Source organism: Rhinolophus hipposideros, assembly GCF_964194185.1.
Source record: "Rhinolophus hipposideros genome assembly, chromosome: 7".
Lineage (NCBI taxonomy): Eukaryota > Metazoa > Chordata > Mammalia > Chiroptera > Rhinolophidae > Rhinolophus > Rhinolophus hipposideros.
This window is the reverse complement of record NC_138053.1, coordinates 91350588-91368520: the sequence shown is the minus strand read 5'-3', so window position 1 is coordinate 91368520 and position 17933 is coordinate 91350588. Positions and strand designations below refer to the sequence as shown.

General features: G+C 49.3%; 1 protein-coding gene across 2 annotated transcripts in view; it reads left to right on the top strand.

The window, feature by feature from the left end:
* Positions 1 to 4378: 4378 nt before the first annotated feature.
* The window catches only part of OTULIN (OTU deubiquitinase with linear linkage specificity), a 32705-nt gene continuing 19150 nt past the window's right edge, over positions 4379 to 17933 (top strand). For both annotated transcript variants that reach the window (XM_081052985.1, XM_081052986.1), the window contains exons 1-3: positions 4379 to 4639; positions 12604 to 12680; positions 17759 to 17853. In XM_081052985.1, the coding sequence (XP_080909111.1) occupies positions 4512 to 4639; positions 12604 to 12680; positions 17759 to 17853 (300 nt within the window). In that variant the 5' untranslated portion in view covers positions 4379 to 4511. The remainder of the gene's footprint in view (positions 4640 to 12603; positions 12681 to 17758; positions 17854 to 17933) is intronic.

Sequence of the window (17933 nt, the reverse complement as noted above, 5' to 3'; positions counted from 1 at the left end):
TGCCGGTTCGATTTCCACATGGGCCACTGTAAGCTGCACCCTCCTTTAAAAAAAAAAAAGTGATGTTCTGTTACAGAATACTAATTACAGTATGATAATATTGTGGTTTTCAAAATACATTGAAAAAGTTTGGTACTACCATAATATATTCAACTATTTAGAATTATCCAATATTTTGTATTATTTTACTTGTTTATGTAAAGAAGACATATCTTATATTTAACAATGTAATAACAAACAGGACAGGGAAAGTCCTATTAAGTCTGTTATTTAAAACTGTTAATGTTGACTATTTAAAACATTTTCCATTTTTGCTTATCTGTATTTTTTCATTATTCTACAGTAAGCTTGTATGACTTATAAAAATAAAAGTTTAAAAAAAAAGAAAAAAGAAAAGGGGTGTGGTAGGTATCACAACTTCTGCAACTTTCAAGTCCTTGATGGTGGTGCCAATCCTTGCAATTCCTCCAAGAATGTGGTATTGCTTTTGCTTTATATATATTTTTATTTATTAAATGTATTGGGGTGACATAGGTTAATAAAATTATATAGGTTTCAAGTGTACAGTTCTATAATACATCATCTATATATCACATTGTATGTTCACCACCCAGAGTCAGTTCTCCTTCCGTCACCATATATTTGACCCTGTTTTCCCTCCTCTACCCACTCCCTCCCCCTTTATCCTCTGGTAACCACTAATCTGTTGACTGTGATGAAATACTGCCATTTGTGACAACATGGATGGATCTTGAGATTATCATGCTAAGCAAAATAAATCAGACAGAAAAAGTCGAGAACTGTATGATTTCACTTATATGTGCTTTATATTTTTATAGGTAGAAAGAGTTCTAGTGGCTTCCATTCGGCCTTTCCTACCACAACAGCCTTCACTTTACAGGGAATACTGTGGGGATTCTGCTAAGTTGCTGCTAGTTTCTGCTAGCAACTAGATTCTGCTAGTTGCTAAGCATGTCTAATCATGCATTCTGGAACTGGGAAATAACCACAGGATGTGTTCAGAGACCCACTGGGGCTCCTGTAAGATCAACCGGAGCTAAAACTCCTTTGTTGTCTTGACCTCCATAAGCTCCTACTCTGATAGGCAGACACAATGATATTTGGGGTTTCCCTGAATTAGTGTCAGGTTAGAGCCACTGTCTAATGCCACCAGAATCTCATTATTTCCTTTCCCCCAATGCACAGTCACCCTGGTAGATGGCCATAGGACCATTTGGGAATGGCTGGGGAAAAGACTAACAATATACATTTTTGGCAACACAGCAGGGGATGTCCTCAAAAGGACCCACATCCCTTTCATTCAGGGTTCTTGGTGTGTAAACTAGCTCAGGTCTGGGAACTGCAAGTCATGCATTTCTGATCACTGCTTTAGTTCAGCTGTCCATTGCAGTAACCACACCCACCTAGTTTTTGACAATTAAGTGCCCCCCCTTGGTCTCTGCCACCCTGGGATCCCGTAATCCTCGCTGAATTTAGAAATCCCAATTTGACGGTAGCAGATTCCACTGTAAGATACATGTGACTACAGAGAAGAACAACTGCAGATCTCTACGAGGACGCTGGGGCTCCCCTCGCCAATTTATTTCTCACAGTCCTTGTGAAGAGTCATGTCCTTTGGAGCCCTCGGGGGTGGGTGAGCAGGTCTTACATGACGAATTCACTCTAAGATTCCACTTTCCCCATGACTTTGGATAACTTCCTGGGCAGTTATCCTGGACAGTCTGGCACTTCATTTAGTGTGGACACTTTGGGATGGATGGAAGTCAAGTGCTGAATGGAGTTGTCACTCACGTCCTCCGCACAGTGGGCCCCGTGAGTCCCCAAACCCGTCTTTGGTTAACTACCCAGTTCCACATGTACAAGATGAAGGAAAAGACATACTCAGCAAGTAATTGAACAAACTGTTACGCTTTTTCTAACCCTTTACGGTAAAATGTACCTAGAATATCTTAGTGGGCTCTTATCAATAAATTCGGCTTGATAGCACTTTATAATCCTTTATCTTTGACCTCTTTATTAGTTTCCTATGGATGCTACAGCAAAGTACCACAAACTGAGCAGCTCAAAACAACAGAAATTTATTCTCTCGCAGTCCTAGAGGCTAGATATTTGAGATCAAGTCATCAGCAGAGCCATCCTTCTTCTGAAAGCTCTTTGGAATAAACTTTCCTTGCCTTTTCCTGGCTCCTCCTGGCTCCCAGCATTTCTTGCCTTGTAGCCACATCACTCCAATCTGTGCTTCCATCTTCACGTGTCCTTAGTCCTTGTACCTATGTATCTCTGCATCCTTTCCTCTTATCAGGACATCAGTCATTAGGTTCAGGGCCCATTCTAACCCAGCATTACGTCATCTTAACTGATTCTATCTGCAAAGAACCTATTTCTGAATAACGTTACATTGAGGATCCAGGTGGACGAGAATTTGGGGGACACTCTTCAACCCAATACACTTCATATATTCTTTTGTAGGCTCTTATTTTTTTTTAAGCATTTGTATTTATTATTATACAATTAAAGGGTAAGAAACCCCCTAGTTCTTTGCCTGAAAATGCAAATACTGTTGCCATCCACCGTCTCCCTTTGGCGCCCACGACCACTCGGTTCCCTTCCGCGGGACTCGCCGTCTGGCTCCTTTCCGAACGTTTCTCTAACTGGAGACAAGTGATCTTCCAAATGCATCTTGTTCCTCTTTCAATGAGGATGAGGCACGAGGCGCCGTGTTAGCCCAGGGCAGCTCCTCGTGGCCGGGCCGTCCCTTGGCGTCCTCCCGGCCCTCCCGCGGCGTCCTCCGGGCCCTCCCGCGGCGTCCTCGGGGCCGTCCCGCGGCGTCCTCCGGGCCGTCCCTTGGCGTCCTCCCGGCCCTCCCGCGGCGTCCTCGGGGCCCTCCCGCGGCGTCCTCGGGGCCCTCCCGCGGCGTCCTCCGGGCCGTCCCGCGGCGTCCTCCGGGCCGTCCCGCGGCGTCCTCCGGGCCCTCCCGCGGCGTCCTCGGGGCCCTCCCGCGGCGTCCTCCGGGCCGTCCCTTGGCGTCCTCCCGGCCCTCCCGCGGCGTCCTCGGGGCCCTCCCGCGGCGTCCTCCGGGCCCTCCCGCGGCGTCCTCCGGGCCGTCCCGCGGCGTCCTCCGGGCCCTCCCGCGGCGTCCTCCGGGCCCTCCCGCGGCGTCCTCCGGGCCGTCCCGCGGCGTCCTCGGGGCCCTCCCGCGGCGTCCTCCGGGCCCTCCCGCGGCGTCCTCCGGGCCCTCCCGCGGCGTCCTCGGGGCCGTCCCGCGGCGTCCTCCGGGCCCTCCCGCGGCGTCCTCGGGGCCCTCCCGCGGCGTCCTCCGGGCCCTCCCGCGGCGTCCTCCGGGCCCTCCCGCGGCGTCCTCGGGGCCGTCCCGCGGCGTCCTCCGGGCCCTCCCGCGGCGTCCTCGGGGCCCTCCCGCGGCGTCCTCCGGGCCCTCCCGCGGCGTCCTCCGGGCCCTCCCGCGGCGTCCTCGGGGCCCTCCCGCGGCGTCCTCCGGGCCCTCCCGCGGCGTCCTCGGGGCCGTCCCGCGGCGTCCTCCGGGCCCTCCCGCGGCGTCCTCCGGGCCGTCCGTCGTGCCCCTGCACCGCGCGGGTCCCTCCGCGGCCAGGCCTCCCTCCTCCCACGCCGCGCGTCTGGCCCTGCTGGAGCACGCCCTGCTCCTCAGATGACTGCTGCGCGCCCCCTCCTCCCCGGACACGAACACGCCACCTCTGCTCTGTTACACCCGCCGACCGGTCCCCTTGCTCTGGCTCCTCTTAGCAGAACCCGTGTGGAAGAATCCGGTCCAACAACACGCCCTGCTGCGTCTGCTCCACTGTCCGTGGCCGCACTTCGCCTTCGCGCCCTCCCCGGGGCGGGAGCGTCGCCTCCCAGGCCTGCGGCGGCCGGCCTGCCCCCACCCCGAAGGCGGCTGGGCCACGGTCCCTCGGGAAGGCCCGGGGGCCGCGCGTCACCGATCCGCCCACAGCCCTCGCCTCACGGCTGAGGAAACCCCGGCGGGCTCAGACCGCGCGAGGCGCCCCAACTCGTTAGCGCCCTTCCCAGCCCGGGCCGGGTTTCCTTCTCCTCCGCACCGAGGACGCGTCCCGCTGCGCGTCCAGTCCTCCCTTCTCCCACACCCCGGCGGCGCGAGAGGAAGGAAACAACCGGACCCACGGCACGAGGAAAGCCTCGGCCAAGCCCGCAGGCCCGCGCGCGCAGCGGCGCACGCGCAGGGGCCGCGCCCGACGCCCTCCACGCCCACAACTCAGCCCGCGCCCGCGCATGCGCAGGCACGCCGCCCCAGGCCCCGCCCCCGCGAGCCGCGCCCCCCTGGCTGCGGGTCAGAGGCCGCGGGGCGGGCGGCGGTGACGCGCGCGGAAGCGCCCTGTGCACCCGCCGGAGCCGGCAGGAAGCGGAGCGGCGGCAGCCACGGCCGTGCGCCCCGGCGGGAGGGGCGCCGCGTCGCTCGGAGGTGGCTGAGCCCCTGCGGCGCCGCCGGCGGCGGCCCCATGAGTCGGGGCACGATGCCGCACCCTGGCGCGTGGCCCGGCGCGAGCTGCGCGGAGAAGCCGGCGCCGGACACGGGGGCCTCCTCGCCGGGCGCGGCCAGAGCCGCCGTGCGGGGCCCGGCCGAGCAGTGAGTGGCGGGCCGCGCTGGGGACGGGCGGGAGCGTGGGCGGGCCGGGGGCCTCCGTTCTGCGGCGTGGGGGCGGGGGGCGGGAGCCTGGGGACGCCGGCGGGGACGCGCCTCCTGCCTCTGAGCTTGGAGAAGCTCCGGGACCTCGGGAAGCACCCCCGAGAGGAGAGGCGGGTTGCGTGGTAACTGACTCCCGTGGGCCCTCCCTGCGGCCCGGGAGGAAGTGAGGTTGCTTCTGCCGCAGCCGAAGGGAGACGGAGCCGCGCGACAGGTGAGGCCCTTGGGGACAAGTCGCCGCGGGAGGAGCGGCCCGCGGAGCCCGAGCCAGTTGTGTGCTGCGTGTTACGGGCTGAAGTGGGGGTCCCCGCTCCCCTCCGTTTTAAACGCGCCCGGCAGCGCCCGTGAGAGCCCTCCTCCCAGAGCCGGGGAGACGCGCGTGTCGTGTCTGCAGGGCGGTGGGGGCGGCGGAGTGTAAACGTGGAGGCCGACACTTTCTACGGTTTCCGAGTTCTCAGCACGTGGAAACGCTGTTGAACTCCAAAACGGAGGAACCTCTAAGCAGTTTGACCGAAAGCTTGGGTGGTGGGAACGCTGAACGGTGACATGTGTTCCAATGCGCTTATTTCTTCTCGTGCGTTTCCTCCCCTGGGACCCGTGGCAGGCCTGTCACCGCAGACCGTATCGTAGTAACTTGTGTGCGTGCTTCTTCACCGTGGGCTGTGACATTCTCATGTACTGCAGCGGAGTTATCCACACTTGATGGCCCCTGGGAAAGACTTAGAGTCCGAGGTCTCAAACTCCCGCCCCCAGGAGTGCGGCAGGTAACGTGAGTGAAGCTGGCCAGGTGCGGACCCGGGTCTCTGGAGAGCCGGGCCCCTCTCTACGGGGGACCGGGTCCGTCTCTTACTGAACGGTGGTGTTTTGTGTTACGTTTTCATTGAAACCACCAAGCAGACCCACGTGCAAGCTGCTGTGACCTGTGGCTGCCGTTCTGCGCGCTGTGTTGCGGAGGCTCTGCCGCCAACGAAGGAGCGGGCGTCTTCTGCGCCTGGCCCTCCACGGCCCATGCCCGTTGGTAACTGCAGCCGCCAGACCCACTTAGCGGCCCTCGGAGGCTGCTCCTCAGCCTCGGCCCGAGCAATTCCATGCCCTGTGGGTGATGCAGAAACCACGAAGCCAGATATGTTCCCAAAAGTCTGCGTAGTGATTTGGCCACGTTCTCTGCGGGCTGTGGGTCCCGGAGTCTGAGCACCTGGGGGAATGGGTCATGGAGCACTCCTTCCTGATGAGAGGTTTTGCGGCACAGGTGCCTCTGCTGTCTGTCAGTAGGATTACAGGTTTATTGCTGAAAGGAATCTAAAATCCCTGCCGAGGTGTGTCATGTTACACATTAGGAAACTGTTACAGATTCGATAGGTACAGTTTGGCCAGAGAGATACAGGCAGGAGTTTGGGGCCAAGTTCCCTGATGCCCCGGTGGGAACCTCTTCCCGTCTCTGGCTTCCTTAGCAGAGCCAGGCAGAGGGATATGATTTATCATGACTGTTGACTTCAGACTTTTTTGCCCCCCCCCCCCCCCCCCCGGAATAGGTGTTTCAGTTTACGGTTTATTTAGAACTTAATTTTTTTTCTTCCTGCTTTTGTTGTCTTTGACGACTTCTCCCTTAACTCTCATAAGAGAACAGAGATGAGGAAGGAAAAGGAGGTGAAGATAACGTCAGATGTCTTCAAGTTCTCAACATCACATCTTATGTTTTGGGCTTTCTTGCCTATTATATGGGCAGTGGGTCTACTTCTCTTGGTTCTGTGATCTTTTCTTAAGGGCGAGAGAAACTGCACTGTATCATGTAAACATTGCTTATCCTATGGTTTGCAGTATAATGTGCACATTAGTTCTTATGTGATAATATGTGCAGCCTAATCATTGGATGTAGATTTCAGTATATAGTGTAATGCCTAAATTACAATTTAAAATAGTTTTTCAACTCTGGTTTTCTGTCATGGGAGCCAAGTACATTCTTTCCACCAAAAGAATTGGGTTTGCCCTACACAGGAATTGAGTAAAATATTTGCTCCTGGATATTTGAAACACCATAAAACTGCACCTATTTTGAGATATCCTGTGGAGTCATTTTTAATACATTCAGTGGACAGTAATTATGAATACAAACCTTAGCCCAACTTTTGCAGCCATTATTCATTTGGGATGTGACTCTTTGAAAGGTGCGAGGTGCGTAGAGGAAGGGATGGCTTATTTCGTAGGCCGTACTCTAGGGTACTTAGTCCTTTAGACTGAGCTCTCTGCATTTCACGAGGGAGAGAAATAGTGGGGAAGAAAGACGTAAAAAATCCATGGATAAGCAACTTTCTACATCTCCTTCCCTTCATTCCTCACCACCCTCCCCCCCAATCCTTCCTTCCTTCCCTCCTCCCTCCCTCCCTCCCGCCCTCCTTTCCTTTCGTAGCTCATTTGAGAGCTGTGGTTGGCTGGCAGCCCCTGGACAAGCCCTGAGGTAGGCTCACAAGATGACTTAGGGTCCTGTTTAAGGACATCTTAGGTCAGACCAGATTTAGTTGACTTTGTTTGAACCTTCCTCGTTGGTTGTATGTGCAGGTCTGTTATGCTTTATCTCCTGCTCACGCCACCCCCCCACTGAAACTTAGGCTATGTCTACTTCTTGCCCTTATCTAAGTTTATCCGTACTATAGTCCTTGAGACCAAGATGGTCCTGGGACGTGGTTGGGGCCAGGCCAGACATGCTTAGGGGATTGAGAAGCGAGACCACACCATGGCCCTGCCTGATGGTGGGACAGAGTTTGAATCTGAGTCCGCAGTCTGGCTGTGGGTGGTTGCCGGGAAGCGTATGTCTGTGAACACCTCTAAAATTGAAGACAACATTTTATGTGTGTTTATGTAATTTCTGGGCTGAGGTTCTGATGAAAACTGTGGATTCTCAAAAGGGCTGTGAATACAATGTATTGTTAAAGCATTGTTCTTAGGCGTGGCTGAGTATACTATGGTGCCAGTGTGTTTCTCCACCCGCCTCACACCTCAGCAGCTCCTAGGGGCTGTGTTTGGTGGGGTAACAGCGACTTCCTCCTGCCCCTTCCTCCGCCTGGATGAAGAGCCTGCTTCAGGGTCCAGAGTTGGGATGTCTCTGAGAATGAAACCCCATTGTGGAGGGTTCTGTGTTGTCCCCAGGTACCTCTGGAAGTCACGTGGAGTAGCATGAGCCAGTCACGGAAAGTCCACTTACAGGAGGGAGGTGGAATTTTGGCCCGGGTGCCGGTACTTTCCTGTATTTGATGTGTTGTTCACGCATGTGTACAACCGCTGAGCAGTGGAGAAAGGCTGGGTTGAGTGGTCTTTGCTTTTCCTGTGCTCGTGTGGGAAGGCGCGTTGGTGTCACGGTGGTTGACACTGTCTCATCGGCACTGCCTGGGCCATTAGTCTTCTAGGACAGGCCACGTTGAGCGTGACCTGCCGTGTTCGAGTCCAGAGAGCTGAACACAGTCATACCCAGTTTAGCTTTTCAGACAACTAAGGGGAAGTTGGTACAAATGTTCACAGTGGTGAAGGGTTAAAATGCTATCTTGTCAGCATAGACGTCAGCACTGACTTTTTTCATATCACACATTTACTTGTATCAGAAATTGAAAAATTAGCTTCACAGAAGTGTCTTCTGCTTCACTGAGCTCTGTGTTTTTAGCTTATAGCTTTTGTTCTTGGAAATAGTCCACTTTTGTCTATATGTGGTCAACATTTTTAAATTAAGTTTTCAAAAATGTATTGTATGCATGTCTTTGAACAGGAAGAAGAAGGTTGTAATTTGGAAGGTGTCATCATGTAACTTAATGGTGTCTATTGCTTTACTATTAAAAACAAAATATTTCACCTCTAGCTTAAGAGAAAATGGGGGCTTGAATATACACTGATGCTAAACTAAAAGTTTTCCAAGTAGGAATTATTAGCATTTTGGTTTTAAAATTTAATTCAACTGTATAATTGTGTGTGACTGGTCCCCAAGAAATCAGGTCACATTTATGACTTTGTTTTACTTCAGAACTTTTCTGGATATCTGTGTTTTCTAGAAGGAAAGTTTTCTGTGGGGATCGTTTAAGTCTGTGGGCTTCAGTGGCCTCTTTTGTTCCAAAGAGTGGATTTTATCTTATCATGTAATAATCCCTTGTCCTATCGTTGCTTCACTATTCCCTTCCCATAACAAAATTCAAACCTCTAGCTATTTCAGATTCACAGCTTTAAACATAATTTCATTTTGTTATTTTTAGCTTTTTTTGATACTTAAAAAGAAGTTAAAACAAAAGTTTATTGAGTAAAGTATTTTCTTAAATAAAATTAGTTTTATTTTTCTTGCTCTCATACCTCTCTCTTTCTTTCCAGCTGACTGTCCTTATGTTGGATGAATATTTCATTTTGGTTGTTGAATGTCTTTTCTGACCATATTGATTGAGTTTTATTGCTTAAATTTAAAACGTATCTTCTCTCCGAGGAAGTGCAGCTCACGGATCAGTTTTAAGATGGCTTTGAAGGCCCTATTACAGTTTCCTTGGTGGCCTTGGAAAGTTAGCAGGTGTCACTGGTGGCCATGGACGTTACCAAACATTTGTGCACAGGATCTGAATGAAATCTAATGTGGCTGAAATACTTTGAATATACTCTGAGCCCCATTCATTAGTTTTCTGCTCTGCTACTTTTGTGTATCAGAGTCAGTGCTTTTTTATTTCTAATAATCTCATTTTCTGTTTCTGTCTTCACTTTGCATTTAGTTCTATTGATTTCTTTCTGTTCCCCTCCTGTTGACCTTTGTGGGCATTTGTATTTGTGGCTGTACTGAGCACTGTTTGTTTAGAGAATCCCATCTGGGCACTGGTGTTGTGACTGAAGTTTGGTTATGTTGTAGATTAAAAAGGAAGAGGACAGAAGTAGAGCCAAATGTGTGTGCAGCATAGCCAAAGAATTCTCTGGAAGTAGACTTTTTAATGACAAATACGTTCGTAGTCTGTTAGAAGTAGGAGCTGGAAGAGGAAGCATGTCAGTCACATAGCAGAACTGACACCTTTAGTCACTTTTTATTTTAGGTGTTCGATATATACGTATTATCCCTGTGAATCTGGTTTCTGTTTGTGTTTAACGCTGGCACAGGCTCTGGGTGACATCACACCTTTTACTTGAAATCTGACTGAAGCCGGAGCACATGGAAAGTACCTTTTCCCTAATATGTCCCCTCGACCCCGAGCATTAATAAAAATAGGCACACACACACCATCACCTTTATTTGAGAGAGGAAAAAAAGGGTAAGAAATGATCATTGGGCGAATTGTTTATTAATACTTTGCACAAATGGATATAGTGTGAGAATTAATAGCAATAGCTAACTTTTTTGAGTGCTAAGCGTTTTACATGTATTTATTCTCAGCAATCTTTTGAGGTGGGTGTGCCTACTGTCCTTTACAGGTGGTTACATTTAGGTGCTGAGAGGTGTAGTTACTTTGGTTCTGTGGTCACGCGTAAAGCTAACAAGGGCGGGAGTGAGGACATTCTAACTGCTGGGTCCCCACACTGCAGCAGGGTCACCGCACAGCGTGTGTCCTGCTGTGTCAGGCAGTGAGCGTTCAGGCAGCGGGAGGGGCAGAGCCCGACACAGGTGTGAGTGTTTGGATTGGTGTGCGTGTCTGGGGAAATCATGGAGTACCAGCTTAGGACCACACGTAGACTCCTGCTTACTTGGGACCCTTTGAAGGGTTTCAGTGGGGTGGGCAGACGCAGTTATGTTAGAGTCTCCACTTCTCTCAGCACCCCTTCATCTGTCTCTTTCCCTCGCACCCCGTCCTCTCTCCTACACCTGTGCTCGGCCGTGGACAACGAGCGGGGGTGCTAAGGGACCTGGGTGTGGGAGGGTTTCAGTCATTCATTTAATTCCTTATTTTTTCTTGCCCTTATTTATTAGCTACCCCGTCCTGGAGCCCCGGTCTGGTGTTAGGACCTGGTTAGGTCCTAACCGGGTTAGGATGTGCTGTCTTGCAGAAGGGGTATAGGAAGCCGAGGGTCTGATTATTCCTCGTGTCTGCATCAGCCCCTTTCCTTGTTTTCAGCTCTGGGTGTCTCCTGGACCTTCTGAAGTACCTGCCACCTCCATTTCCCAGGCCTTTCTGGGGTTCTGCAGGGTTTACTGGTCTCCCCTTCAGGCAGATGCCCCTCTGCCGACAGCGAGACCCCCTGTCCTCCGTCGTTTACTACTCCTTCGTCCACATTTGGACTGTTTGGGTTATCACGTGTCTTTTTTTTTTTTTTTTTTTTTTATTAATTAATTTATTTATTAGTTTCAGGTGTATAAAACAAGGTAATACTTAGACGTTCATCATTTATATCCCTCACACTGTGAACCCCCCTCCCCCCATCCACTATCCCTCCGACCTCACACTGAACCATCACATTATATATATAAAATTATTGTTGGCATTCATTAATGTTTAGCTTCTGGTGTACAATGCCATGATCAGGTATCCACAGTATCCCTGAGGTGGTCTCCCAAATAGGACGCATGTCCATCGGATACCCAACAAAATCTTTACAACATTATAGAATACCTTCCCCAAATTAATTTTCAAAAGAAAAACCCTGAGGCCATCTTGTGGTTACCAGCTGCTTCCAAATCCCTTCACCTTTCCCCTTATCCCCAACCCCCTCCCACACACCCATCTAACCACTCTCGGTTTTTTCTCTGCGTCCCCAAAACTGACTCTGATTAGTTCATTCACATAGTCTTTTCTTTAGATTCCATATATAAGTGAGATCATATGGTACTTGTCTTTCTCTTTCTGACTTATTTCACTTAACATAATGTTCTCTAGATCCATCCATGTTGCTGCAAATGATAAGATTTCTTTCTTCTTTATGGCTGCGTAATACTCCATTGTATAAATGTACCACAGCTTCTTAATCCAGTCATCTACCGATGGGCATTTTGGTTGTTTCCATATCTTGGCTATTGTGTAAAGTGCTGCAATAAACATAGGAGTGCATACAGATTTTTGAATTGGAGTTTTGGATTTCTCCGGGTAGATGCCTAGGAGTGGAATTACTGGATCATAGGGTAGTTCCATTTTCAGATTCCTGAGATACCTCCATACTGTTTTCCATAGTGGCTGCACTAATCTGCAGTCCCACCAACAGTGGGTTATCACGTGTCTTGTGGTTTTAGCAGAGATAGTGGTCCCATCGTTGTCATATGGTGTGTCTTAAAGGGAAAGAAGGCACCCTAAAACCAGAAGTCCCGTTCTTCAAACTCGTCTAGCACCCAGTGGAGTTTTCTCCCTTCCTAGTACTCAGTAGGTTCTTGTTAGTTCACTAAGTGACTAGGAAGCAGTTATATAAGTACCAAGTCAGCAGTGGTGGCAGCAATTAAAGTATGTGGGACATAGGGATATGCTCAGCAGAACACGGGCGGCTCCTTGAATGTGGGGGTCCAGGAGCAGCAGGAGCCTCGGAGGTTTTAGCTTTGGTAACAATCGCTGCTCTCCTATCGTTTTTAGAGTAGCTGTTGTAAAATTTGCTTGTGCCATTTTAAAGTCAGCAATTGGCCTACACACCTATAAAAATACTCTCAACAGCACTGTCTCCATTCTTAGAACTTCATAGAAACGTGACGGCTTCACAGAGAAGACGCATGCTAAGATGCTTACATATGTAGTGGGGACATCAACAGACATTACAGTTAAAATAGCCGGGTAGCAGTGGAGTGATGTAAAATGTCCTATTTAAATGGAGTGATAGGAATATGAGCATCTAAAATGAAAGACCCATATTTTATCAGATTGTTAGCATGAAATGTGAAAAAAATTAAGCTTTGTCTTACTAGTTTTTGTAAGCACCTGCATACTATGATAAAGGGGAAAATGTCAGTGCAGCAAATTTTTGAAATGTCTCATTTTGTGTGATTTCAGAGAGGAGGACATATATCGTTCTGAAGATGAAATAGAAAAGGAGAAAGAATTACTTATACATGAAAGAGGGTCATCAGGTATGTTTGGAATTATTTATAGAGTTCTTACTGTTTATAGTAGAAAATGCTTATAATGGGTATATCCGTTCTCGTAAAATGTTAAGATGCGCTTCCTAGGAAATGATGACCACTCTGATGCATGTGGTCTTAGCTGCATCCGAGTATTCATTTTGCTAAAAGTGTGTTTGAGGAACACTGACTGTTTCCTGAGGTTTAAACATTTTAATCCAAGTAGTCTCCCTGCATTCTTTACATTCATATCATTTTTTGCACCTGGGAGATTTATTTAATCCTTTCACGCACGCACCCTCAGTTGATTTCCTTACATTCTTAGAGAAAGTTTGGATGTGTGATGTGGTTTTCATTGCAAATGGGAGGATTTACGGGGAAGCTGGCCTCTCGGGTCTTCGCATCAGATGGCCATGTGAGTTTGACGGCCTTGTAAGAAAGACTGGTCATGATCATTAGCACTGCTTCTCTTGTCGTTTCCTGATTTTGTGTCTGTGTTTCTGCGCAGTCCTGCCGGCTCTCCTCACCCCCAGCAGGACACGTGTACCCATCGCTGCTCGGGGAGCCTCACTCCTGGCCTCGTCCACTGCGGGCACCCCTAGCTAGGCTGCATGTGCAAAGTACCCTCTGCCATTGCCCGCTGGCCTCATGCTGGAGCCGAGTGGGGCTGTGCTATTGGTGATTCATGGGGCCATTTGCTCTCTCATTACCTGTGTCATGTGTGTGTTCCACTGGTTTGTTTTGAGAGCTAGAGCTAGCTGCTGTTTACTTTATGGTTAACAAAAAGTATTATGTGTAGTTAGGAACAAATGGTAAAGTGATACGAAGTGCGATTTTGTTGATAATTTTCAAGTCTCCATCAGCAGGGCATTAATTGGTGGACTCCACTGTGGTGGCCAGCGGAGGGGTTCTCCGCAGTGGTCCAGTTAGATGTGTTCCTGGGCCACGCCGGCCGGGCCTCCACAGAACCCAGGAGGACGCTTGCTTTCCACTGCTGCGGTTGCACAAAATTCACTTCTGGTGCAGACTCCTTCATCGTCACTTTCCTGCGGAGGAAGTGTGCCTTGGTCACTGCGTTCCTGCTGCGTGCGCACTCGCATCTCGCTTTCTCTCACTCAATGTGATGGTCTGCTGTCCGCAGGGGTAACCCTGCGCAGTGCTTCAGCCCGTCCGGGGCCTGGCCACTTCCAGCTAGACTCTGAGATTGGGATGGACCCCCTTGACTCCTGGCATCTCAGTCCACTGGTCACTGCCTTCCGGAAATAACACCCATTAGACGTGCCTCTGTAAGAGTCTCTTGGGGGGAAGCTGTTTGAAAATTTCTATATTTCACTTTCTTTCTTGAATAACTCCAGATGAATAGTTGTTTTCTCTCATCTTTTTGAAGATTTTATTCCATTGTCTTCTGGTTTCTGTTGTCGTTAAAAACTGTAGTCAGACTCATCCTTGGTAGATAAGCTGTCTTTTCCCAAACTCTTTCTTCTCTTTGTGTTCAGTGCTGCTGTTTCTCCTGATGTCTCTTAAGAGTGGATTTGTGTTCTTAGCGTATTGCTTGAGGTTTCTTTCTGTTTGCCTCCTTGGATGCCTAGTTTCCATCAATTCGGGAGAATTCTCTACCATTGTCTTTATGAATATTGCCTTTTCCCTGTTCTCTGTTTTTGCCTTCCAGAACTCTAACTAGGTGTTTGCTAGCCCTCGTTCAGTTACCCAAGGCTTTCACGTATCTTTTTTACCTTACGGCTTCTGTTGCATTCTGGAGAGATTATTCAGATCTATTTGCTTTGTCTTTTTTGGATAAATTCAGTGTCCCCTACCTCCAATTTACCTGGTCTTTTTGGGTAGTTTATTATCTTTTGTTCATGTTCTTTATTTCTTTAAGCATTTTAAACATACTTTCCAGGTCTAATTATGCCAGCTGCTGTTTTTTGCTTGTTTCTTGTTCCTTCAGAGTTTGAACTGTAAGCTCAGCTCTTGAGTGTTTGTGTAGTTTGTGCAGCGTGGCTTGAGTGCGAGAGAACTTGGCCTTATTTCTGCCAGGCACCCAGCTTTCATCTCCCTTGGGACATTTCATGTTAATTTCCAGGCTCAAGTTTCCAGATTTGCAGCGTCTTAATTCCCACCCTGTCCTGATGAGAGCCGGCCTGTGGTTATGAATTCTCAGGGGAGATTTCCTCTTCGCCACACCACGACCCAGGGCAAGACAGAAAGTTTCTTAATGCTGTCTTTGTTAGTGGAAAGGTTTTTTTCACCTTCTCCAGAGGTCAGCAAACTATGGTTCCCTGGCTGAATTTGACATGCCAACTGGTTTTGTAAATAAAGTTTTATTGGAATTTCTTTTTTTTTTTTTTCATAAATTTATTTATTAGTTTCAAGTGTACAAAACAAGGTAATACTTAGACGTTCATATTGTCCATGGTGGCTTTCACCCAGGGTAAAGTTGAGTAGTTGTGACAGACTTGGTGGCCCTCAAAGCCTATGTTACTTACTGTCTGGCCCATTATAGAAAGGGTGCCCACTCTCTGATTCAGTCTCAGCTTTCTGGAGGGGTTCATTTTTAACTTCCCATCTCCCGAGTGTCTGAGTCCTTCTGAGGGTCTTTGTCACCCATGGTGGCTAAAGACCAGACCTTTTGTTTATGTCATCTCCTGGTTGCCATGCTGGTTTTCAGCTTCCCCCTTTGGGTCATGTTTTTTCCCCTTGTTAGAAATGGTCTTCCTTGGAAACAGTGTTCAGTCTGTGTAGTTTGCAGTTCAACAAAGAAAAGAACATGCTAAGCTGCTTGAGGTCAAGAGCTGCCTGTTTTGTGCCCCCAGCCCCTGGCCTAGAGGGTGGTGTGGCACAGCAGTGGCTGTGGGAGCCCTTGTGCCAAAGACTCGCCGCAGGGCGGGAAGTCAAGTACCATTTCTAGCAGCTGTGCAAGCACGTCATATCCTCACCCTCACTGCCGCACGCGGACACTTGACTCAACACAGGCGGCCTGTGGCCTGGCCCTGTGAGGCCTCCTGCCCTCCCCTCCCCACCAGGGCCGGGCTCTTAGCTTGGCGTGTGCGGGACCGAGGCCTGTGACCAAGGAGAGCAGGAAGGCTGGACCTTCTTTCTGGGAGGCCCTTCCTGAGCGGGAAGCGTGCTCCACCAGGTGGGAGAACGTGGCCCGTGTGTCCTGGGCTCACCGTTAGCAGTTCCTCGTGCTCTGTGGGGAGGTGAGTGGTAAGGCAAGATGCACGGCAACTTCCCTCCGCTAAGTGACACTCAAAAGATGTTTCCTGAATTTCAGCAATGGTGGTTCTATATTTGAGGATTGGCTGAACAGCATTGGTGTTTGTGTTCTCTGTACATTATGGTTCAGGGGTCTGTTTCACTTTTAAGCCAGTCCTGACTTGCGCCACAGATAAATGCATCTATGTTATCTACATATATGTTACCTCCCCTTTTACATAAAAGACTTATTTTCTTTATAAAAGGATTCACCATGAGATTTTAAAAAATAGGCAGTTCTTAATATTTTGCGTTAAAAAAATGATTTACCTCAACTGCAGGAAGGGCTCAGGGTCTCTCTCCTCTTTTGTGCTCCTGAATCATGCGGGCGCTGTCGCTCCCTGGCTCGTCACTGTCGGGGGGCTTTTCTTTCTCATCAGTCTCTAGACCCGTGCAGGACAGAATCTGGGTCTGTGTTCCTTGTATCCCCAGTTCTTAGCTCAATGCTTGGTGTGGATTATACTCAGTCAATACTGGGGGTGCCAAAAAATGTATACACGTGACTTGTGTTCATCTTTTGTTACCGGTATACTTTGTGTGTTACAGTTTTAATACAGTTTTTTCCTTCCTTAAAATGTGTATACATTTTTTTGGCACCCTTTGTATTTGTTGAATTTGCTGACTATAATGTTTTTATTTTATGTACAACTTCCTCTGCAGTAAGTGTGTTGTAAAGTACTTCTGTGTTTGGATCCTAATTTCTTTGCTAACATTTTCTTCTTCAATAATTTAAAAAGGAAGTCAAAATGTGCTGGCGAATTTACTTCTCTTTCTCCTTAAAACACGCATGTCCACACATGTGTGCTTGCTTACACATACACCACAAAATCCAGCCCCAAACCTCTTATGGTAAACAGGAAGATCTAAAGGCCATATTCTTCCTGTATCATTTGTCTGATCGTAAGTCACATTTTTAATTTGGGGGGATATGTTTTAGAGTCAAATGAGGTCTGTAGTTCCACTAATATTGAGACCGTCCATTAATTTCTGGCTTATTATCAATAACTTGTAGCCTTTGCGGATCCGGGTAGGATATAAATAAATAGAGACAGTTAAATGTGCCATTTGTTACAGAGGTGTTACCTCCTTGTACCATGGATGTAGAAAGCCGATGACAAATCATCGATGTACTTTTCACACCGCTGAGACTGTGCCGGTGTATTGCCGGTGCTGAGGACACAGCCAGGAAGCAAAGGCAGCCCCTGCTCTCAAGGAGCTCGTGTTTTCCTGGGGGTGGAGCGAGGGGATTGGGGGTGCAGGAGAAGAAATGTGTCAGATGCTGCTCAGTGCCAAGAAGGGAAAGGGAACAGAGTGAAGGTGTGTGTGTGACATTATGACATGGGGTGTCAGAGGTGAGCAGAGACCTGCGTGGATCGTGGGAGCAGGTGCCCGGGCAGGAGCTGGTGTGGAGGACAAGTAGAGGGGAGGCTACAGGTGAAGCAGGAGCCGGCAGTGCGGGGAATGGTGGGAGTGGGGGCCACGGCAGGGGCCTTGGAGGTAGTGAGGACATCGGTGCCCCTCCGAGTGCCGGGGGAGGCCCCTGGAGCACTCGGAGCCCGGGGTGATGGATGTCATCTGACTTAGGTTAAACATGAGTGCATCCCACCGGCTGCCATGTGCAGAATGGTCGGAAAGGGGAACCCATTGTGAGACCTCTGCGGTTATCTGGGAGCCAGGGGAGCGTGGTCTGGCCCAGGTGGTAGGCAGGGGTGGGCTCCTGGGTGTGTTTTGGAACGAAGTGAGAGAGAAAATAAGTTCCACATAAAGCAATACCATTATTCTGATTTGTTTCATTATTTCCCACTCCCCCCTTTTGTTTGATTCTTGAACAGAACCCAGATTAAGTGTAGCTCCTGAAATGGATATCATGGACTACTGCAAAAAAGAATGGAGGGGAAATACGCAAAAAGCAACATGTATGAAAAAGGTATGAGGCCTAGATGCACTGCAAGTCTTTCAAATAGTCCACCCTTGGTGATTATTTAATGTGTCCTTTTGTATTTTTAG